This window comes from Protopterus annectens, chromosome 12.part0, assembly GCF_019279795.1.
Source record: "Protopterus annectens isolate FY-2018-M chromosome 12.part0, PAN1.0, whole genome shotgun sequence".
In the NCBI taxonomy this organism is placed as follows: domain Eukaryota; kingdom Metazoa; phylum Chordata; order Ceratodontiformes; family Protopteridae; genus Protopterus; species Protopterus annectens.
The window spans coordinates 1,245,776,910-1,245,802,351 of record NC_056746.1 but is presented as its reverse complement, the minus strand read 5'-3'; the positions used below and the strand labels follow the sequence as shown (position 1 = coordinate 1,245,802,351).

The 25,442-nt window shown below is 44.2% G+C and overlaps 1 protein-coding gene across 1 annotated transcript in view; it reads right to left on the bottom strand.

Moving 5' to 3' along the window:
• Positions 1–25,442, bottom strand: part of CDK5RAP1 (CDK5 regulatory subunit associated protein 1) — a 650,459-nt gene that overhangs the window by 400,638 nt on the left and 224,379 nt on the right. The window contains exon 8 of the mRNA XM_044089012.1: positions 18,733–18,830. Within this exon, the coding sequence (XP_043944947.1) occupies positions 18,733–18,830 (98 nt within the window). The remainder of the gene's footprint in view (positions 1–18,732; positions 18,831–25,442) is intronic.

The window sequence follows — 25,442 nt, the reverse complement described above, 5'->3', positions numbered from 1 at the left end:
TTTCAATTGAATTGTACAGGTTATAGGCCACATTAAAGGTGGGAAAAGTTTTGAAATGATTTATTGTGGTCTCATTTTTATTATATCACAGAAACGTGGCATTTTAACAGGGGTGTATACTATTTTAATATCCACTGTAGATGCACTACAACACCTCACAGCACATGCAGCAAGTAGCATTAAACATCAGAATCAGGGGGCAACCCCTTCTGTATTGCCACTATGTTGCCGATACCCAAAGAGATAGTGTGCTGACAGATGGTGGAGGTATGATGTAGGGATTAGTGGTGGATAGTGCTGGCAAAAGTGGATGTGCAGGGTCTGTTTATAATGGTGAGCAATGCATGCAGTCTTGTGAAGTATTTCCCTGTTCATGTCTTTCAGGTGGGATGAACAGACGTCACAACCCACCCTTCTCAGAAGCTGAGACCACTACAATTATTGATGCCCTGAGACTCTATCACCAGGTGCTGTTGTCAAGTAGTCGCCATAACCAGTAACAGCGTGCTACAATGTGGGCAGACCTGGTAGCAACATTGAATGATGTGGTCCATCGGGACAGGAGCTACGAACAGGTCTGACACCATGCTACTGATCTCATACACCATGCACGGCAAAGGGCTGCAGCTGTGACCAGGCATCAACTGGCACGTGGGGGGGGGGTGCTACACAACCACCACTGTCAACCACAGAGGAGTTACGGATAAACCTTGGTGCAGCGACCAGCTCACAGGAAACCATCAGTACATATATTGTGGAGGTGGGTGCCACAGATTCCACAGCTGAAGAGCATCCAGGCAAGCCTCCAGTGGTCATCACGTTAATACTGTAGCATTCATAGTGGCAGCCTCTGCATACCTGTACACATATGTCAGGATCTGAAGAAGGTTTTTTAACTGAAAGCGCTTATCCTGTTTGACCTGCAACTTGAACAGCACGATTTGTGCTTTTTATTTCTTCGTTTTATTAAAGCCCACATTTTAACAGAATTTCTCTGTGAACTTTTCGTTGTGGTGGAAGCCTTTTTTTTCATTTTACTATTTTTGCCTATTAAGGCTTCCTCTGGAGGTGGTTTTTGGTTTGGTTGTTTGTACACATATGTCAGGTTAATCTGCATTTGTGGGTGGGGTTTTGTAATGCACACACGGGCAGACATATTGCGAATGTCAGTAATTTGGGTAGTATCACAGCTTGTATTGCACATGTTGATAAATGCACATATTATTCTGTACCAATGTCACATGTGTGTGTGCTGACAATACCTCTCCCTCACAACTCCATAAGTACCTCTGGTGTGGCTGGGGAACATCAACCTGTAGCCAGCGAGTGTGGGGCTGTCATGTTATGGCTCACCTATACCCTAGGCATATTAAGGGCTGTCAGTTTGCCATGCACACTACTCTTAAGCTTAGCCATACTGCAATATGTGCATGTTCACTTGTGGTGGGGTTCACTGCAGTGCATCACACTGGTAATCACAGTAGCATATTTGCAGGAGCTGTAACATATTAGCACGTAGTTTTGTATAGATGTAGCCACTCTGCTATACATGGGTGTTTTACTATTGTGTAAACGGTGCACTGTGTGTTAGATGAAGGCCTATTACATACTCCAACTTGTCACATATCTCACAGGTATATAGTCCTAGCAACATTAACATTTACATAGCTGCACTGCATGTTGTTGAGGGCCTGTTCAGAGTGTGTCTGTTGTGGTCTGACTGTGTGTTGTGCATGGCATCAGTCAGAAGGTGTGGTCTGTATAATGCCTTTGTGGCACCTCACCTGTGTGCGTGTGTGTGGATCAGCACACATTACAGTGCAGGAATTAATGTAGTCATGTTGTCTTCCCCTCACAGGTGACCATGGGGATTGGAGTGTGTTCCCCTCACGACCTGATGTCAGTGTCTCATCGGACACTGATGATGATGGTGGCCATCGTGAGGCACAGGTGGGTCGTTGAGGGCTGAATCTGTCTCATTGGTTGACATCCCACTTCCACCATTAATGTCCCCACACATGGTCAGTATGCCAACACAAACCCAGTCCCCAGTAGCCACAGATATTGGGCAGTCAGAGGATGGTAGCATTGAACAGAAGAGTATGGCATCTGTGACTGCAAACACTAGCCATAGCCAGAGAGCTGGTGAGGATCCACACAGGCAGATTTGGCAGGGGTGCTCGAAGGAGGACTGCTGCCCATCCAGCCCATCAGAGGTGTCACAGCAAGTGTCACCTGATGCATGTTTCAGTCCATCATAAAGGCACAGGCACATTGTGAATGGTACAGCAGACGGCCGCTCAGGTTCATGGATCCCACACTGCTTGGCATGTATGACTCTCTCCATGGCACTGGTGATGCCTTACGCCATTTCACTGATGTAGTGGACTGATGGTAGGATGAGACATTGTCAGTCTCTAACCTTTCAATGTCTGTGCTTGAACATGTGGTGGGAGTAGGGCGTCAGGCACGTGGACGTAGGTCAGCAACATCAGATGAGCGCCCGCGTGGTCATGCACAGTCACACTCCCGCAGTGGCAGTACCACCAGCACTAATGAAGGGAGGGTGCTGTCCACACCACAACATAGCAGGCCATTAGCATGTAGTCCTGGGAGGTCCTGTGAGGGACACAGACCCAGCAGGCATCGGTCAACGTCAGGAAGTAGTACTACATCTGGCCTTGGGCATAGTGTTGCCAGTGCCACTCCTGGCAGAATCAGTTTCTGTGCTCGTGGCTGGAGATGGTGAACTGTACATTCTGCCATGTATGGTTCACGGCTGTCCAACATACCCTCATGTAGGGCTAACACATGGCTTGAATGTGTGCATGCACACACTCACACATCACTGTCACATGCAGGTCACTGACAGATGCACAGAGCTCCCATGGCCCAGCTGACCAGCACCCCTCCAGACACACACACAATGTCAACTGTATGGTACAGCCTAGGCCTTTGGCAACCCCACACCACACCCTGTGCATGTGATGATACCTGTGCCACATCCCTGTTATCCATACCATCGATGCAGGGGCATGCTAATATGTGTTTGATGCACAGGGTGAATATAGTACAGGTAATGGCAGTTTGTAGTGTAGTAGCATTATGCCCTGTAAAGTGCTGTCTGCTGGCAACTGTCATGCGTACACATCAAAGTGTATGTACCTTTGTGCCATGATGCTTTATTGCTGTTAGTACTGCTGACTGATTGTTGTCTCACAGACCTTATTCTGTTTCCATTCCAGGTTTCTGTATGTCTAAGTAGTGGTGAGCTGCTGCCATTATGGGAGCTTAGGATGGTAGAGTGGTAATGCAGAGACCTTTTCATCTCCAAGGTATGGCTGTATATGTGCATGTTTACCTAGGTGTATATGCGTGAACAGTGTGCGAGGGACAATGGGGGCAGACAGTGTAACCTTGCATGCATACCCCTTGACACAGCATGCTACTCTTCATACATGTCACCTGGGAGTTCCACAGGATAACAGATTCATAGGTCCAGAGGAGGTTACTAGAGTACTGGCTCTGGGTCCCTTACAAGCGTAGCCATTACTTTATCCCCAACAGAATCATCGATCAACACCTGTTGCCCCTCGCATCGCTGGACAGTGTTTGGACCCCTGAGATAGATGTTTTTTTCCCTGTTCCACTCAACCTTGATGCAGTTGATGAGGGTCTGCATGGTGCACTGTTTGACATGTTTGGGGAGTGCATTCCTGAGACTGGGCAGCCTATGGGAGACAAACCTGTCTCTACAGCTGTTTTTGTTGCTGTCGCATATGTGATCCAGGCCTGTCATGCCAGTAATGCAAACAGAGTTATAGTGACATATATGGGGCAGCTATTGAAGGGCTGAGCACAACATTGCCATCTAGCCGTGCCACAGCCCACCTGTGGACAACCTGTCTGATACAGAGTGGTGCAGTACTGATTCGAGGCTGTCTGCATGGAACAGGTGTTGACGGTCATGGATAACCTTTGTGGGTGTTAACATAGCCTTTGCATTTGGTGCAGATGTCTGCATAGGTACATACAAGGCAGGTCATGCTGATAATGTATTGTTGTACTGAATGAAGACTATACAGAGGTAATGTCCACCTTTTGTCTGGATGCATTTCCTTTACCTATTTGGTACACTATGTCCAAGCCCTTTCTGATCATTGCCAGTACGTGTTGGCTGAATGCAACAGTATTATCAACCTGAGTTGCCATGTCTGTCAGTGCAGTTTGTGTGTTTATGGGGTTGACATTGATGTGGGAAATAGTGGGTCCATGTCCTCGACATATGGTAAGATGGTACTGTTTTCTGCATTCAGCTGGAGGCCAGGACCTGGGCACCATTCTATAACCACTGTATGACCCCACTGGAATTATACATGCAGAGTGTCTGCCAGTGCTGTTGGAGTGGATGACACCATTAGCTGCTGACAAGGAGAATACTGTTGTGGATGACAGTAGTCACAGGGCCAAAATATGTGTGGCCATTACACAGACATAGGCCTGTTGGGTGTGTTATTTCTGCTGTATGTGTAATACATACAGAAACACACACACACACACACACACACACACACACACACACACAATGCCTGATGAAAGGTTATAACCCCTCCCTACCTACTATTACCTACTATTACACAATGGGCCTCACCATAGTATTTGCACATGCCACTGGTTAAAATTGGTGTACGTGTGGCTATTTCAGTACATCACTCTATGTCTTTTAGGGTCTCTCTCTATCTCTCTCTCTGTCTCTCTCCCCAAATTATATATTTGTACAGTGGATATAAAAATTGTACACACTCCTGTTAAAATGCCTTTTTTTGTGATATAAAAAAATGAGACCACAATAAATCATTTCAAAACTTTTCCCACCTTTAATGTGACCTATAACCTGTACAATTCAGTTAAAAAACAAACAAATCTGTTAGGGGAAAAATATAAAAATAAAAACTGTACAATTTGCTGGTTGCATAAGTGTGCACACCCTTAAACTAATACTTTGTTGAAGCAGCTTTTGATTTAATTACAGGATTCAGTCCTCTTTGGTAGGAGTCTATCAGCATGGCACAACTTGACTTGGCAATATTTGCCCATTACTTCCTTGCAAAGGTGCTCCAAATTTGTCAGACTGCGAGGGCATCTCTTGTGCACAGCCCTCTTCAGATCACCCCACAGATTTTCTACTGGATTTAGGTCTGGGCTCTGGCTGGGCCATTCCAAAACTTAAATTTTCTTATGGGGAAGCCATTCTTTTGTTGATTTGGATGTATGATTCGGGTCATTGTTATGTTGAAAGGTGAAATTCCTCTTCAACTTTCTAGCAAGCACCTGAAGGTTTTGGGCCAAAAGTCACTGGCATTTGGAACTGTTCATAATTCCCTTCACCATGATTAAAGCCTCAGTTCCAGCTGAAGAAAACTAACCCCAAAGCATGATACTGCCACCACCATGCTTCACCATGGGGATGGTGTTCTTTTGGTGATGCGAAGTGTTGTTTTTGCGCCAAACGTACCTTTTGGAATTGTGGCCAAAACATTCAACCTTGATCTCATCAGACCATAACACATTTTCCCCACATGCTTTTGGGAGACTTGCTGTATTGTTTCACAAAATTTAGCCAGGCCTGGATGTTTTTCTGTGTAAGAAAAGCCTTTTGTCTTGCAACCCTACCCCATAGTCCAGACATATGATGAATACGGCAGATTGTTGTCACATGTAGTACACAACCAGTAATTGCCAGAACTTCCTGCAGCTCCTTCTGTGTTTCTTTAGGTCTCTTGGCAGCCTTCCTGACCAGTTTTCGTCTTGTCTTTTCATCAATTTTGGAGGGACATCCAGTTCTTTTGCAACGTCACTGTTGTCCCATATTTTCTCCACTTTTTGATAACTGTCTTCACTGTGTTCCATGGTATATCCAATGCTGTGGATTTTTTTGTACCCTTCTCCTGACTGATACCTTTTAACAATGAGATCCCTTTGATGCTTTGTAAGCTCTCTGCGAACCATGGCTTTTGCTGTAGCAGGCAGCTGAGTAAATGTCAGGAAAATCCTACTAGGACAGCTGAACTTTGTTTAGGGTCTCTTTAATTGATAGCAGGTGTGTACCCAAGAAGACTGAATGTTGTAATTACATCTAAAGGTGCTTCAACAAAGTATTAGTTTAAGGGTGTGCACACTTATGCAACCAGCGTATTGTACATTTTTTATTTTTTATATTTTTTCCCCTAACAGATTTGTTTGTTTTTCAATTGAATTGTAGGGGTTATAGGTCACATTAAAGGTGGGAAAAGTTTTGAAATTATTTATTATGGTCTCATTTTTTTTATATCACAAAAACCTGGCATTTTAACAGGGGTGTGTACACTTTTTATATCCACTGTATGTTACCTATATATCTGTATGTATGTATATCACAGTCAACAGATCCAGATAAATCTTATATGTACCATATACAGATAGATGGGTGTAAACATGTCTGATGGGGGTGGGGATATACAGTTATGGTGTACATAGCTGTCTTTATGCAGAAGGGATATATGTACATCCCAGTTCTATAGTCAGATGTGGGTTCAGACAGGGGCTGAAAGTGGCTAAGTGTAGGAACATGCCCAGTATGACCATCAATAGTAAGAGTGGAACTCCAGTCCAGACCTACCTGTACTCCTGTCCAGGATTTTGTGTGCTACAGCCGATTAGCTGATTATCCTGTGCAAACAGTCCAGCAACTCACTGATAGACTGACTGAGGGATCTACTAGCTGTGTGCTATTCTTATTAACCAAGTCATATCTAGGGGGGTTACAGAGTGTATTGGACTGAGCAGAATTTTGCATAATATGTGAGGTAAACTTTGCAAAGTACTGTGATATCCTGGTATGTCAGTAGAGGTTAATGTGAGGAACTGCTGACAGACATTTGTCTACTGACTCCATAAACTGCAGGGAACCCATGCTACTGCACAAAGTGTTGTAGTCTGCACAGTCTATGTTTTTGTGGCCAGTGGTTCCTCCTTCTCCTTATGTGTTCCTTTGTCCTGTTCTGCTCCACTCGCAGGCTTTGTCCACAGTTGCTGCTCTTATGTAGTTGTAGTTATGATGTGACTGGGGTAGAAGTCGTAACATCAGACAAGGTTACAGACTACTCACCTCTGACTGTATCTGTTTAGCAGGTTGGCCAGCACTGTGCGCCATACATCTGCTGTGGTCCTCAGACAGTTTGTGCTGTACTGTTCTTCTAAGGCTACATGTTGACCATACCTCTCAAACTCTTACAGGCAGTCATCTTGACAGGGCTATATATCACAGTCGGACACATGCCCAGACATGGGGACAACATCTTAATATTGCTCTTCCAAACATAGACAGTTGGTACACTGGTTTTGTATTAGCTTGCATTTTCTTAGTGGTATGAAGTCTGCATCTCAACTGTCTGCCATTGATGTTTTCATATCAACCTGTATTGTTTGGCCAACAGTTTGCCAGACAAATGCAATGTTATGACAAGAAGAACAGATATATGAGGCATGCGTGTGGGCATTCTGAGAAACCCTGACATTCCTGGGGTATGGATCGTGCCCACTGACTTGTGAGTACTGACACAGTTACATGGCAGCCTTTGTACCAGGCGCTAGACTGACCTGTCACAACTGGCTGTCCTAGTAGGCACCATCTAGGTTACTCAGAGCTGTGTACTGTCCGTATCTGTGGCCCCATCCTTTCATTGTCCAGCTTTCCTGCAGTAACACTTATTGACTTCTGGACAGCCTGTAGAACATCTACCGTAGGTGTAGTTGACATGCAAAATAGTAGGCACAGCCAGTCTCAAACCAGGGGACCCTGTCACCCCCCACAGTAATGTACTTAGCCTAGTGAGCCACAACAGCCAACAGTCAGTGATGTCTACTTCCTAACACAATTAACCACACAAACTGCATATTGACCTCTGCATATTGTGTAAATGGAGCATGTTATCAGGTTGACTGGGAGAGCCCTGGGAATGTGTGGCCTGCTGCTATAACCTTAAAAACATAACTGTTACTGCAGTGCTATGGGAAGAAGGGTGTGTGTGTGTGTGTGTGTGTGGGGGGGTTAGGGACCATACCTCTTCAGCTGTACAGATTTTCGCAGAATGTCCAGATGTTTGCCTCACATTGTGGTCCATTTCCCATAACATTGTGGTAGTCTGGAAAATTACTGGCAAATTTGAAATTAAAAAGTAATGACAGACATTTGAGTTTCAGACTTCTTACCTTTCAGAGAATTCATGCTACTTCAAAGTCTGCTAATCTATCAACTGTGAAGATTTGTAAGGGCAATATTTAACAATTCTCCCTGTTTTCGGCCTTTAGTCCACATTTATTTATAGCTTTGTACAAATTTCTTGCTCTAAGAGGTTGAGAGGGATGTATGGGACTCCAACATTGACATCCATGCATCTGTCCTATGACTCCAGTGTTTGTACATCCCTCACATAGTGCAGTGGATTTTGGTTGCTTGGGGCCTACTGAATATTCTGGGGCAGCCAGTATTTGGCAGTGAGTTCCTGTTCTCCCACACAGCTGTCCGTTGTCTGCTGTTATCCTGGTAGCCCACTCCATGCAGCAAAACCATACATATGTTACCACAGTCTACTATCCCATTCATCTGTTGTTAAGAAGAGTGACTTACCTTGTGTCTGCAGCAGTTGAAAGGACAGTGTTTCAGGGCTGACTCTGTCAGATGCACGCATCACACAGCCTATACGTGGTAAAGTATAGGTAGTCTGATGTGGCTGCCATCCACTTTACTGTGTGTGAGTCGGAGTGAGGTGTCAGTCCCTAGGTCCCTAGGTTGTCAGTGTATGTGCTATGCATTGCCTCTTTGCCAAGGCCCGGGTGTACTGGAAATGTCTACGTCTGCCTACAGGAAAAAGCTCAGTGGGTTCTTCCCTCTGAGTCCCCCTGTGCCTGTAGGGACCTTGGCAATGGTGGGGGGCTGTCTCCCTTCCCTGTGATGTTCCTGCCGCAGCTGTTTCCTCATGATTATATTGTGTAGCATGGCATATACTATGAACTTGTGTGCACATGTGGCTGGAGAGTACTGTAGGGCTCTGCCAGGTGTGTCAAGGCAGCGGAACCGTGACACAAGCAGCCCAAACACACGCTCTACGATGTTCCTAGTTTGTGCACGTGCCTCATTATGGTGTTCTTCAGTTGGTGTGTGTGCATTTCTGATTGGTGTCATCATCCGTGGTTCCAGTGTGTAACCAGCATCCCCCTCAAGGATGTCCCCCCTAGGAGATGTCTGGTACAGCTGTGATGTGTGCCAGATGTATGAGTCGTGATAACTGCCAGGGTTGCCAGCACACACATTAATGATAATGCCCTGGGTATTGCACATGACCTGGCAGTTGATGGAGTGATACCCCTTCCGGCTGACGTAGACTCTACCCTCCTCACTGGGTGGTGCTTTGATGTGCACATGAGTGCAGTCTATGGCACCCAGTATCTCTGGGTAGTGTGCTACATGGTGGAAGAGATGCATATTGCTGGTCCTCTCCTCAGGGGTTTTGGGGAAATAAATGTGCTCAATGGCATGTGTTCACATGACATTCAGGAACTCATGGAGTACCCTGGATTCAGATGCCTGTGAGAACCCCATGATGTCCCCAGTACATCTTTGGAAAGTACCTGTAGCTAGTATTCTTAAGGCTAGACATACCTTAGTTTCCACTGAGATGGGTTCCGCTCTGTTGGCTCTCGGCCTGAGTTGAGGCTGGTAGAGCTCACTGAGTTGTTGTAGTATGTCCCTGTCCACCCTGTACCGCTTTACCTCCATCTCATGTAGCCCCTGAAAGGTTCTGGTCCTGAACACTCTTCTCCTCCTCCTCAGTCTGGGCCTATTGTCAGCATCATCATCATCACTGACCTCAGCCTGTAGCGCATACAGATGTAGCAAAGCAGCAGCAGCCCCTATCATTTTGTCAGTTAAAATTCCCAAGTGTGTACTCCAATGGTACAAAGTATGTGGGAAAAATCAGATTGATGGGTGTCTGCATAGTTTATACTGGTGTGCTGCAGATGCAGCCTGTGTGATTGGCTGACTATGATGCATTCCACCTGCCAGCTATATTATTGAGGGGTTTGAATGGGCCAGTGTCAGTGGAACAGGGCTTATTAGTCATTTATACTTGATTGGCTTTCCCAGGCTATTTCCTTTTATTTATGTTTTTGTTTTGGATTTCTTCCACTTCTAACTCGTGGAGCTAGTGTAAACATTGCTCAGCAGATTTGACCCTCCCTTGTACACAGGCATGCTTAGCATTTCTTTAACTAGCTAAAACACGCGCCATGTGGCTAAGTATAGCTTAGGATCCTCAGACACACCCCTTTGCTTAGCTGTGCTTAGCGGAGCACAAACATGTGCTGCTACGCTCCAATCCATTTAAACATGCCATGACACAACCCCTTTTAGTATTAGCTATCTGTTCTGCCTACAGCAACACAGTTCTAGCCCTACCACGGTTAGTACCTATGGACACAGTGGTCCTTTTAGCAATTCAGTAACCCTGGCTCATTTACATACCCCTAATTGTGTATTCCCTGGATACAGCACTACACCAGGGCCTATTGCCTTAGTTACCACTACTACCTTCCATTATATGGCTCTGTATGCTGGCCAGTAAATTTTACACATTTTTATTTATTTATTTTTTTATTAATAGCATGTTTGCTGCTTAAACATGGTATATGTATTGAAAAAAAACATTCATTTTTAATATATTGCATTCATTTTTCATGTCATTGGCCACATATTTGGCAATTTGCATGGCTACTGTCACATATACTACCCTTTATTTGGGCTGTTACAGCCCGTTTAAGTTTTACAGTCCGGTACACAATTTCTAACTGTGACGCCCGTGCCCTGGCCCAGCAATCAAGGAGCCTCAATCCTCACCACTAACACCAGAGAGGGTGCCTCATATAGAAGTAAAAGATAACAAATATACACAGTAAAGTGCAATTTCCCTTAAAAGCACACAGAGATCACAGTCAGTCCAGGGCTGGTCGCTCCCTTGCCCTCCAGGTCCCCAATAAGACTCCCCACTGGCACAGCTATATGGTCCAGATCTCAGCCAGCTGGACAAGCTAAAATCTCCAGCACCCTCTCTGTCCAACCAGTGCTTTGTGTCCCTGCCCAAGTAGCTGACACACACACACACACACACACACACACACGCACGCACGCACACACACACACACACACACACACACACACACACACACACGCACACACTTTGAGGTAAGAGTTTATACAACCACAAAGACACTCCTGGGAAAGGCTGGCACAAGTTCTCCAGCTGTGCCCCTATTACCCAGACTATACAGTAGTACCCCCTACCACCACCCAGCTAATATTTATCAGCTACTCAAAGGCCATTAAAAAGGTGTCCAATTATTAATGTGCAATATTATTATACAATTGGTAGTATAACTAAACAGTCAAGGCTTATTAGAGTGACTTGGTACAGTAATCACTATAAATATACAATGTACTCTAGAGCTTAAGTTATCTCTACAGAAAACAGCCACAGTTAAAAGGGTTTAAAAATATTTAATAATAAATAATCAAAACACAAAACAATACTTTCTACTACACAGTGCTAGTCAAGAGTTCAGAGATCACACAGAAATACTTAAAATAATTCAGTAGTACAGTTCTGACATCACAGAAAAATACTTAGTCTAATCTTTCCAGTTTCTAGCTATTTCTAAAAAAACACAAGTTTAAGATAACTTACACATGAGCAAGACAGTGCTGTGAGTTGGACGGTCAAGACAAAAATGCTTAATAATATCTGGTTCTCTCTGTTTAAATTGAAATTACAGTTCTGATAAACATTACATCATTCTTCACAACTTCCTGGGGTTCCCAGGCCAACAGAAACTGCATCTACATTCTTTTACACCTAGGCAGAAACCAGGGCAATAAAAATAGATTTGCATGTTTAAATCTGGTCATTAATTTTAGCCTTAAAACAATAGGCAGGAAACCTTCATCTAGCCTGGCCGGAGCTGAATTGTAAACATCAAAGACAGTCATTAAATGCTTGTCTTAGCTTTCTTTACAACAGAGGGCAATGTTGCTAAGTTCAACATTTCATAGCATATTCTTTCATTTAAGAAAACAAGCTTGTAGTTCAACATTCATATTTACAAATGACAGAAGTATGTATAAAATCCTATCTGGCTAAGCTCGCAGCCTTCACATACTCCCCCCCCCCCCCAGGAGAACTCAAGCTAGTTTTTCAAGTGACTCTTGAGAAACACTGTTTGAGAGGGTCAGGTCTATCTGAGTATACCTACCCCATTCCCTGTCTTGAGAGCCCATCTGCACTGGCATTGCTACTCCCACTGCGGTGCTGCACTGACATATCATATGCTTGGAACACAAGGCTCTATCTTCGCAACTTGACGTTTTGCTGTCTGGCTCTGTTTAACCATGTTAGGGGGTTGTGATCTATCATAAAAGTGAATTTCCGTCCATACAGATGAGGCTGAAATTTCTGCAGTGCCCACACTATGGCTAGACATTCCTTTTCTACAGTTGCATAGCATTCCTCCCTGGGTTGGAGCCTACGACTGAGATAAACCACTGGGTGCCCTTTCCCCTCTGAAGAAATCTGGCTAAGTACAGCCCCCACCCCATGGTTTGAAGCATCCACCTGCACAACAAATTATTTGTTGTAATCTGGACTAGCTAACATAGGGGGTCCTCCCAAAGCTTCTTTAAGCTTCTGGAATGCCTGCTCACGTGCTGGGGTCCACGCTACCTTATCTGGCCTGTTCTTGTCAGGTCTGTGAGGGGAGCAGCTATGGTACTCTAACTGGCGACGAATTTTCTGTAGTACCCTGCTGTCCCTAAAAATGCCCTCACTTGCTTTTTAGTAACAGGCGCAGGCCATGCCTGAATGGCTTCCACTTTCGCAGTTTCTGGCCTTATCTTACCACTCCACATTCTATGTCTTAGGTAGGAGACCTCCGCTATACCCACCTGACATTTGCTCAGGTTAGTGGTCAACCCTGCCCTCTGTAGTCTGCTCAGCACCTCCCTGACATATTAAAGGTGCTCTGGCCAGAAATGGTTGGAGATGGCAATATCATCTAAGAAAGCAAGGGCAAACTCTTCTGCTACTGCTAGGGTATGATCTACCAGCCCCTGGAAAGTTGCTGGGGCATTCTTCATCCCAAAGGGCATCTTTGTGAACTCATACAAGCCAAAAGGAGTCACAAAGGCTGACTTCTCTCTAGCACTGGGAGTCAAGGGCACCTGCCAGTAACCCTTTTTAAGATTGATAGTTGTAAGATACTTAGCCCCACCCAGCTGCTCTAGGGCCTCATATGTCCTAGGCATGGGGTAAGCATCCGACTCTGTGTGACTATTTAATTTCCTGTAGTCTACACAGAACCTGGTGCTGCCATCCTTCTTTGGTACCAGCACCACTGGGGAGGCCCAGGGACTGTTGGGACTCTTGAATCACCCTTAGTTCCAACATCTTTTGTACCTCCTCCCTCAGAATCTGTTTGACTCTCTCAGGCACACTATAAGGGGCCTGCCTAATAGGCCTTTGGGGTCATGTATCCATCTGGTGCTGCACCAGGTGGGTGCACCCTGGTTTCCCAGTGAACATGTCCCTAAATTTCTGCAACACTGCTCGGATTTCTTGAACCTGGGTAGGAGATAGCTGCTGGGACATTGCTACCCCATCCACTGAGGTGTCAGCCCGAGCCTCACTGAGGAGATCAGTCCCCAGATCTCCCTCAGACTCCACCTGCAATCCACTGCAAATGCTCAGCACAATGGCCTCCCTATCATGGTAAGGTTTCACCATGTTAACATGGTACAATTTGTGCCCCTGCCTTCTGCCCAGCAGTTCCACCATGTAATTAACATCACTTACCTTTCTTACCACCTTGTAGGGACCTTCCCAAGCTGCTTGCAGCTTGTTGTGTCTTTCATGAATGAGAACCATTACCTGCTTCCCCACAGCATACTCTCTAGCTCGAGCATTCCTGTCATACCACACCTTTTTCTGTTGTTGGGCTTCTGCCAGGTTCTCATGGGCCAAGCCCATGAGTTCCCTGAGCCTTGTCCAGAGGTTTAGGACGTATGCCACAACAGACTCCTGATGAGACTCGCACTCACCTTCCCATTCATCTCAAATTAAATCTAGAGGTCCCCTCACCCTATGCCCATACAACAACTCAAAGGGTGAAAAACATGTGGATTCCTGGGGAACCTCTCTGTAAGCAAACAACAGACAGGGCAAATATTTGTCCCACTCCCTCTTAAACTGATCTGTAAATGCTCGTAGCATGGACTTGATTGTAGAGTTTAACCTCTCAACAAGACCATTAGTCTGGGGATGGTAGGGGTGGTCTTCATGTGCTTCACCCCACAGGACTTCCACATACAGGCCAGCAGGTCTGACATGAAACTGGCACCTCTGTCAGTCAGTATTTCTTTTGGAAAATCTACCCTGCTGAAAATCTCTAGCAAAGCATTTGCCACCTTCTCTATCTCAATGGAGGATAGAGCCACTGCCTTAGGGTATCATGTAGCATGATCCACTACCACTAGGATATACGTTTTCCCTGTCGAACTTGGGGTACTCAGGGGACCCACAATATTCATAGCTACCCTCTGAAATGGCTCCTTTATCACAGGCAAAGGCATCAAAGGAGCACTCACCTTGTCTCCTCCCTTGCCTACCTTTTGGAACTGCTCACAGGTCCTGCAGTACCTTGTTACATCTTTGGAAATTTCAGGCCAATAGAAGTTCTGCATAATGCGCCTCTTTGTATGTTTTATGCCCATATGACCTGCAAAGGGAATATCATGGGCTATGGCTAGAAGCGCTAGACGGTAGGCTCTAAGCACTACCAGCTGTACTCTCTCACCATCTAGCCCACCCACAGGAGTCCACTCCCTGTATAGTAACCCTTTGTCCCAGTATACAGATTCCCCCTTTCCTTGAAAATCAGGTGCCTCCCTAGCTACCTGCCTCAGGCCTTGCAATGTAGGGTCTGAGAGCTGAGCCTGTCTCAACTCTCTCCTTCTAACCCTTCCCAGCTCCCCTCCCACAGCAAGTCTGGCATCCTCTGACAGTGGTGCCTCACTGTCAGCCTGGGTACTACTACTCACCTCAACCTTTGCAGTCACTCTGTCCAAGGGACCATCAGTACCCACAAGCAGCTGTGGCTCACATTCAGTCTCACTGCTACAGAGTAGCTCCCTCCCTGAAGTAACCACCTCACCAGTCCTGGCTGCAAGTATGCAGTCTGTCTGGGTCTCCCCCAGGCTACCAGACCCATATGTTTGTCTCCTAGCCTCACTGCGTGTAACTGCATAAGCACATGGCACTGCCTCATCCAAATCCTTCCTTATCAGGACATCTGCAGGATGGTAGTTTAGTACCCCTGTTGTCTCAATACAACCTACTACTGGCATTTTGTCTTTCCCACTTACTGGCTCTCTTATCATTTGTTCCCCAACTTGCCTCTGTGGGCACCTGTATGCCACATGGCCCCACTGGTTGCATTCAAAACATTTAACCCTATCTCCTGGACATGTACCTGGACTAGTGGCTTCCCCTGCTATTGGCAGATTCTATTGGGGCAGTCTGTGCTGCCACCATGGGTTCCTTTAGATCCATGAGCAGTACTGGGGGTCCCCTTCCTGTGCAAGGCTGCCCTGCTTGCCAGGTATAGGTCTCCCTTCCTCCCCAACTCATCTGAAGTAGCATATTGTCTATCAGCTAACCAGATCCTCATGTCCTCAGGCAAAGTGCTAAGGGCTTGTTCCCTCACCAAAAGGTCTGGCAGCCCTTCAAAAGCGGTGACCTGACATCCACTCACCCAAGTATGGAAATAAGTGCTCAATTCAGCAACATATTCACACACACTTTCATCTGCCTTGCATATATGCTCACGAAACTTTTTCTTATACGTTTCAGGTGTTAAACTCTAATCGACAAATTTTTACAGCAGTATAATCAAAACAAGCAACGTCAGACATTTTAGATAATACAGTTACAGCTTCACCATGGAGTAAGGGGGTCAGTGACCGTACCCAGAGCCCTTGGTCAGCGTCATACTGTTTGCATACCCTCTCAAACATATGAATGAAACTATCAAAATTATCCCCCCTTTAAACTGCAGAAGAAATTTACTGACCTTTTGAGCTTCTGGGGTCCAGATACTCCATTCCCCATTACCTCCATGACTCTGGCAAAGAGTCAGCATCTCCTTCTCATGCTGCCTCTGCCTTTCTTTTTCTTTAGCTTCTAAGCAACGCAGTTTCTCATTCTCATCAGTCTCTAGAGGCCTCAGTCTCTCAGCTGCTTCTAATTCCACAAGCCTGGACTCCAACTAAAGTCTCTTTAGCTCCAGCTGGAATTTTAAGTCCACTGCAGAAAGGTTGAGCTGTCCATTCTCCGGGGGTATTATACCTCCACTGCCAGTCTGACTGTCCTCCTGGTTGCTGTTTACTGATGCAACTGTAAGCAAGGCTGCAATCAGGTCTGCCTTGCACCAGTCCCCTAGCCTGGCACAACTCCACCAGCTGGCTCCTTGTCAGCTTTCCACACTCCTCTGCTGACATGCTGCCTGCTCACTCTGACTAACTAAGCTAACAAAAGAAATAAAACAATTGTGATCTGAACTCTGAGTATTCACTGCGTGGCTGTTTTAGAGTACAAAACACCTTCAAACCTCTCTGTACACAAGCTACAGGATTCACTCTACCCACAACACTACAAGCCAATTAGTATTTACCAACTAATTAATATGTGATGTGGATAACCCACCGCTGCCAAACACAAATGTGATACCCGTACCATGACCCAGCAATCAAGGAGCCTCAATCCTCAGCACTAACACTAGAGAGGGCATCTCATACAGGAGGAAAGGATAACAAATACACACAGTAAAGTGCAATTTCTCTTAAGAGCACACAGAGATTACAGTCAGTCTGGGGTTGGTCACTCCCTTGCCCTCCAGGTCCTCCATAAGACTTCCCACTAGCACAGCTATAGGGTCCAGATCTCAGTCAGCTGGGCAAGCAAAAATTTCCAGCACCCTCTCTGTCCAACCAGTGCTTTGTGTCCCTGCCCAAGTAGCTGACACACACACACACACTTTGAGATAAGAGTTTATACAACCACACAGACACTCCTAGGAAAGGCTGGCACAGGTTCTCCAGCTGTGCCCTCATTACACAGACTATATGGTAGTACCGCCTGCCACCACCCAGCTAATATTTATCAGCTACTCAAACGCCCTTAAAAGGGTGTCCAATTATTGCTGTGCAATATTATTATTCAATTGGTAGTATAACTAAACATTCAAGGCTTATTAGAGTGACTTGTTACAGTAATCACTATAAATATGCAATGTACTCTAAAGCTTAAATGATCTCTATACAAAGCCACAGTTAAAAGGGTTTAAAAATATTCAATAATAAATAATAAAACACAAGACAATACTTTCAATTACACAGTGCTAGTCAAGAGTTCAGAGATCACACAGAAATACTTAAAATAATTCAGTAGTACGTTCTGCGTTCTGAAATCACAGAAAAACACTTAGTCTAATCTTTCTAGTTTCTAGCTATTTCTAAAAAAACACAAGTTTAAGATAACTTATATATGAGCAAGACAATGCTGTGAGTTGGATGGTCAAGACAAAAATGTTAATAATCTCTGGTTCTCTCTGTTTAAATTGAAATTGCAGCTCTGATAAACATTACATCATTCTTCACAACTTCCTGGGGGTTCCCAGGCCAACAGAAACTACATCAACATTCTTTTACACCTAGGCAGAAACCAGAGAAATAAAAATACATTTGCATGTTTAAATCTGGTCACTAAATTTAGCCTTAAAACAATAGGCAGGAAGCCTTCATCTAGTCCGGCCGGAGCCGAATTGTAAACATCAAAGACAGTCATGAAATGCTTGTCTTAGCTTTTTTTTTTTTTTTTTTTACAGCAGAGGGCAATGCTGCTACATTATTTTATGTTCGACATTTCACAGCATATTCTTTCGTTTAAGAAAACAAGCTTGTAGTTCAACATTCATATTTACAAATGACAGAATTATGTATAAAATCCTATCTGGCTAGGCTGGCAGCCTTCACACTAACGACGTACATTTTTCCTGCAGACTGCACCTACATGGATGCCTTTTTGCAACCTGGATCGCACAATCACCTCATTTTCATGGTTTTCACCAGCAGATGAGGTGATTTGCATTCCGCGGACACCTCAGTGGCCATATTCCATGTTCGGGCTGCAACACTATTCCTACATGGAGAATTGCTCTATGTAGGGTTTACTGAATTACCCGCAATGTTTTTGTGGTGGAAGGTGAACAGAGGAAGGGAAGAAAAGACTTTGCCTGTAGCTGCTATCAGTCAGAGTGGGTGATATATTATTGTGCAATATACATTTGAATGTTAGCTCATGACACAAATTTAAATTAATATGCTACATGAAATCAGCCAAGTACTTTATTTTCAAAAAATATATTTTACAGAGTCTCAAAAGTTCTTCTAGCAGGTCACTCCAGAGGTTATCTTCCTAAAGCAGATTTCTGCAAATATAATAAATGTTCTTTTAATACAATATGCAGAGTTCTTGTAACATATTATGCAAGATAATTAACAAAAAAAGGTACAAGAAAAAAAAGCTTTACCCTCTTCTCATGGCTTGCAAAACTGATGAACTCCCACTCTGAGCTGGAAGATGAATTTGTTTGCAAATGTTGTGCCTCTCTTGTATAAGTTGAAGGACCTGGTGATTAAAAAGAAATAAAAATATTAATGACAATAATAATAATTGCAAAACAGCAGTTCAGTATATAATTTGTGAAATACAAGTATCCCAAAATTAACAAATGTGCAAGAAACCCTTCAAAATTAAGCTTTTTTTCTGAAGATGTACTTTTTATTTTGGTTCCAAAGGTACATTTGTAACACTATGCCTGCATCACCACCAGTCTTACATAGACCCAATAAACCAGCACCGGCAAAAAATACACATACATACATGAAAACATACTCAGAGGCTCTAAATAAAAATCTGCAAGACCAAGAGAGACCTCCAAAGCAAACATCCAAGCAACCTCCACCCTCCCAACACAAACCATGAAACACATACTTCACAAAACCAGTGTGCCATGCAATCACAGCCCTTAAGGCAAAATAACATACCTAACATACTCAATAGGTGACTCTATAGTCAAGCACACTGACATCCCACTCACTAGGCTGAATAAGGAGAAGGTTACTGTTAGCTGCCTGTCAGTTGCCAGGATCCGCCACATAACACAAGCACTCAGGTCACTCCAGAACAAGTACAAATATGACTCTGTCATTGTCCATTTTGGTGTGAATGACCTGAGTTGTAACTCCCTGGACTACATGAAGAGAGACATGGAAGAGCTCTATGATCACGTAGCCCAGGACGGTATGACCCTGACCCTGAGTAGCATCCTGCCCTCACCAAGAATGATACCACAGTATAAAGAAAAAATTCTCGATTTCAACAATTGGCTAAGTTTCTGGTGTCATACAAAGGGGATCCAGTGTCTGTCCGCCTAGGATGACATGCTCGACAAGCCACGCTGCTTCGCTAGAAATGGCTTGCACCCGTCACCCTTAGGCTTTCGAATACTGGCCAATGCGCTTGCCACTCCCATAGTGCCTTTTTTAGGCAAGGCTCAAAAGACAAACCCACCATCGTAAATAGCACAAGTAACAAAAAACTGAGGGTAATGCTACTCAATCCCAGAAGTCTAAACCTCAAAATGCACGCGCTCGAGGTACTCCTCAGTATGGAGAAAATCGATATATGTGCAGTAACAGAAATCTGGTTTAAGGCTCCAGAGAGCACCCCAGCACTACCAGGCTACAACTCATACCATACATTTCGGCCACAGAACCCAAACCGAAATACAAAAGGAGGGGGCATATCTATATTCATCAAGGATACCCACACCTCCAGGTTAGTGGCACAGCACGATGCTTCAGAGATCATTTACATGCAACTAACAATAGGCAAAACTGCAATTTAAATTGTAGCTTGCTACAGATCACCCACCATGTCCCAGGACCCCCAGTCAGCATTTCTGGAAACACTGGGAAACATAAAGGTCCTACCAAACACCCTAATATTGGGTGATTTCAATTACTCAAACATTAACTTGGAGAACTACTGAAGTACTAACTCCCTTGCCCAAAATTTCCAAGAATTTATAAACTCAAATGCCCTGGTTCAACTGGTCAACACTCCCACCAGAGGTGACAACATATTGGACATGGTCATCACCAACATGGGCGACCGGTGTTCCACACCAGAGGTCAACCACTCGCTGGTTAGATCTGACCATAAACAAATCACTTTGGATATCCATATTCCGCCCCCACCCCCGGACAAGAAAATCACAGTGAAAAACTTTTCAAAAGCAAATGTCACGTTACATAAGACCGAGGTGGAAAGTTTCAAAACCCCCATGCTGAAGGATAACACTGTCCAAAAGCTGCAAAATCCTTTACTAATGCATTCTACGGATAGCTACAAGAATGCATGGATCATGCCATCCCAAGCAAAACCAAGACTCATTCCTCCAAGAAAAGGAAACCAGTCTGGTGGACTCCTGCCATAACAAGCAATACAACAGAAGGAGGAAACTAGTACAGAAAAGAGTAAAATCCCAAAAAGGGAAGACATCTTTGATCAGTATCAGCAAGAAGCTATGATTCCTCATAAAATCATCCAAGGCGAGCTTTGAAAGAAACATTGCCAAGGACTCCAAAGATAACCACAAGGCATTCTTTAGCTATGTCAAGAATCTAAGTGGCAATGCTCAGATCTGCTCGGAGTTAGTGCAGAATGGCACAAAATACACTGAACTGACTGATATCGCCAACATCCTGGCAGACAGGTTCAGCGCAAACTTCATCCCCTCTCACCCCCAAAAGGGCCCATAACCATACCAGAAAAATGTAGAGTCCCTGAAATCACAGACAATCAGGTTAAAACAGCCCTCTCCAAAGCCAAAAACACAGCATCAATGGGACCGGATGGTGTCTCAGGCTGCGTCCTACATGAGCTCAAAGACTAACTAACCCTCACCTAAACACACTGTTCAAACTCAGCCTCTCCACAGGCTACATACCCATAGAGTGGTGCACAGCAACGGTTATTCCACTCCACAAAGGTGGAGCTATAACAGACCCCGGGAACTATCGCCCTATAAGCCTGACTAGCTTGGCCTGCAAGGCTATGGAGCGCATCATCATGGAACTCATTAACAGAGTCACTGGGAACCTCCAAACACTGGACCCTACCCAGTTTGGCTTTGTTAAGGGCAGATCAAGCCTCCTAAACCTGGTGGACTTCTTTGAGACAGTTACCAAGGCTATAGATGAGGGAAAGGTGGTACACACAGCCTATCTAGACCTCGCTAAGGCCTTTGACACCATTCCCCATTCTGGTATTTTAAACAAGCTCACCAGCGTGAACATAAACCCCTACGTCACAACATGGGTTGCCAACTGGCTCACGGACAGAACCCACATCGTGAGAGTTGCGGGAGTTAGGTCCGACTCTAAACCGGTTACAAGTGGCGTTCCCCAGGGCTCAGTCCTAGGACCCCTCCTGTTCGGCATATACTTCTCAGAGGTACAGGCAAGCACAGGAGGACTATGGCTGACCAAATTCGCAGATGACTGCAAACTAGGGGCTATAACTGACTCTCCGGCTGACACAGACATCCTCCAAAAGGGTCTCACTGAGACGGATACCTGGTGTCAAAATCATGGCCTCAAGCTAAATGCCAAAAAGTGCATAGTCATCCCCTTTGGAAAAACAAAGTACCCACAAACTACCACATAGGTGGTAGCTCCCTAAATACGGAAGAAGTAATAAGGGACCTGGGGACCCAAGTAGATAGTAATCTCACCTTTGATAATCACATTGCCAAAGTGGTTAGAAAACCCTTCTATGTGGCCCACCTAACCACAAAAGGGTTCGCATCCAGATCAAAAGAGGTCATTGTGCCCCTCTATTCATCACTCATCAGACCCATCATAGAGTACAATGCCCCATTTGGGATGTACCTTACAAGACACCTGCAACAGCTGGAAAGACCACAGAAGTCCCTCACTAAGAAGATCACTGGCCTCAAACAGATGCCCTATGCAGCTCGACTGAAGAAACTCCAATTGTACTCGGTTGCAAACCGCCTACTCAGAGGTGATCTCTGCCTGACATACAAGGCCATGTCCAACCCAAAATTGATGGACATGCTCCCCCTAAAGAAAACCTTATCCCCTCGAGCCACACGCTCTAAGGATCTAAACCTTACCACAACAATAAATAAGACGTGTTGGAGGGATAGACTCCTGTCCCAGAGACTTCCATGCTTTGGAACAAGATCCCAGTCTACATTAGGCAGGGCTGCTCGCTAACACTCTTCAAAAGAAACCTTGACGAGTGGATAGGAAACAGAAGGTTTACCTCAGGGATCACTTCAGTGGCTCTGCTGGACAGAGGCACAGGGAACTAATCTAAAGGGGTGGCGAAAGCCAACACATTCTGGCTAGGCTTATAAATGCCTTTGGGCAGATAGCCTAGTACCAACTTATGAACCTATAACAATGCATTTCTTTGGGATTTTCATTTGCATCTGCACATAACTTGTTACTTACAAAGTGATGTAATGGTGGCACATGTAATCAAAAATGTGATATAACTTAAGGTCTAGTCAAATAAAACTGGAGATAGCTCTGTAGGACATGCTTAGGCCTATGCTGAAAAAGTTATTTTCCTTTCCTGTTCAAGACAGTTGTACAACCACTTCTTTACATGGATTCTGTCTACAGTGCAAATCAGTGTTCCTACTAATGCTGTACCTGGTGGGAAATGATAAGCAGGAGAACAAGCTTTGTCCACTGTGAAGAGAGGACCATTACCTGATCACAGTGTCCCAGTTTTGCCAACACAAGCAGTCAGTCCTGTCTAACAGTCCTTGAAAAAGTCACTCACCCAGTGCAAACTGCATGAATGCAGCAGTATATCTTTTCAAATGAATCTGAAACATCACCACTTTAACTTATTTTCCTTGATGCATTTAATTTTACCAACCCTGAAGTCCCAGTAGACAACATGAGAGGCCCATTTTTATGACAGAACTAGGAAGCACTCATTTTCATTGACTAATAGATATAATCACTAAACATGAAAAGGTCAAATTAATGAGCTGGATATAACAGACTAATTAAAACAGTAAAACATATAAACGTTAGACAGTACTACACAAAGAACAGCAAGTCTTAACGCACTTATAATATGGGTTTCAGCATTTTATCCACAGTCAAGTCTAACTGTAACGGTTTAGGAAAAGATACATACCACTCTATCTAAAGACTATATAGCACTTTTCAGGTCATGGAAAAGAGCATTTTGTTTAAATATTAGGTATAATTTCTCTTACATTTATGCAAATTTTTTACACAGCTTAATTTTTTTAAGTTTTGAGTCAAGAATATCCATAAATGTAAAAAATAATGAATATCTACTCACTATTCTCAATACATTCCCATGACCTGCCAATGTTAAATATTATGGGTACCTTGTGCTACTACATATGTTGTCAAGGAAAATGTGATTTTGCAATCCTCAAAATTCAAAGTGGCATAGTAGGATTTGTCAAGTCAGAACTGAATGACAGTCTTTCATCAAGTTTTAACTTAAAATAAAGAAAAAACTTATGGTGTATGTGTGTTTATGCTGGCTGAAGGAAGCAATCATCCACATCCCCTTACTTCATGTCCTACACCACTTCATTTAATATTACATCCTTCCCTGTGCTGACAACTTCAAAGGATATTTGCTAATTTGGTGAAAATGTTCTGTTAATCTAGTTTGGATTAATCTAGTTTGGACACAATAAATCATAGATGTCCTGATTCAAAGTTACAGCTGATGCGCAGTCACCCTTCAGATGGCAGCCCATAACTTCATCAAAGAGGGTGGCGTGGATGGTAGGATGTATATCTGGGGTGTAACTTTTGATAACCAGTACTGTTCCAAGATGCTCTGTTATTTAAATATCATGTTACAACTTCAATAACTGTCAACATTTTGCGACCAAACTTTCAACTTGCTCATTATAAGGTATACTCTCATGTTTGAAGTGTTGCGACTACAATTTTAAAAGAAAATTTCTTGCAGTCAGAGAAGCAACATGGGGAAGGGGTATGCTTGCCTAAAGAATGTGGCATAGTTCATAAGGTACATATCCACAGACAGGATTCTGAACATTTTGGCTTAAAATTTTGAGGAATGGGGAATTCATGGTAATTCAATCTAATTCCTCTTTTGTTCTGAAGCTGACTGCTGAAATGATAAAATGTTCACTAGGTCAAGCTATTATAACGATGCCGGTGCATTATTTTTTATTTGCAGTTTGCTGACTGGGTTAATTCCACTCGGCCAATGGCCTCTTTTCAGGAGGGAGATGCAAGGTGGTAGTCATATTGACTATGGGAAATTTGGCCAGGGCATCAGGGTAAAGTACAGTTGTGTATACTTGCCATAAATGTAGATGTTCAAGTGTATTCACTGTTGCAGTCTTGACTTGTGGGATTTCCGACCATGAAAGCTCTTGGCCGGCTCAACTAACAGAGAAAACTCTTTTCCGCTCCCAAGCTGATGGACTCCTTGACTGACGTCAGTATGCTCAGGTATAAAGGGAGCCAGCCTGCATCATATCATCAGTATTTTCTTATCCTCTACCAGGAGAAGCCCTAAGTGAAAATGAGGGAACTAAGGAAGAGGACCCTAACAGGAGGGTAAGCCAAGGGTGGTGATCCTTGGCAGGAATAGTTGATTATTAGTAGGCTACCTAGTAGGTTAAGTGGGGCAGGAGGGAGGGGAAAGAAGACTGCAACAGTAAACACATTCTAACATCTAAGTGTACACAACTGTATTATGTTCTTCATGTTTCACTGTTGCAGTCCTGACTTGTGGAAAGATTCCCAAAGCTGAATTGAGAGAGGAAGTAGATTATGGAAAAGAGAATATGCTCTACAGGATGGCAGTGGCAAATCCTGGTCTAGACTTAGAAAATGCTGCCAAGCAGTAGTGCTTTGTGAAAGTATGTACAGATGACCAGGTGCTGCTTCCAAGATGTCCTTACTAGGATACCCCTTCAGAAAGGCTGTGGAGCAAGTGGAGTAAGTGGAGTGCGACTTAATCATTTCAGGGGCCTTTTTACCATGATGGCTGTAAAAGAAAGAAGTGCAGTGGGAGATCCATTTAGAGATAGTCTGTTTAGAAGCTGGCTTCTCCTTAGAGCCAGGGGTAAAGGTAATAAACAGCTGGTCAGATTTTCTCAAG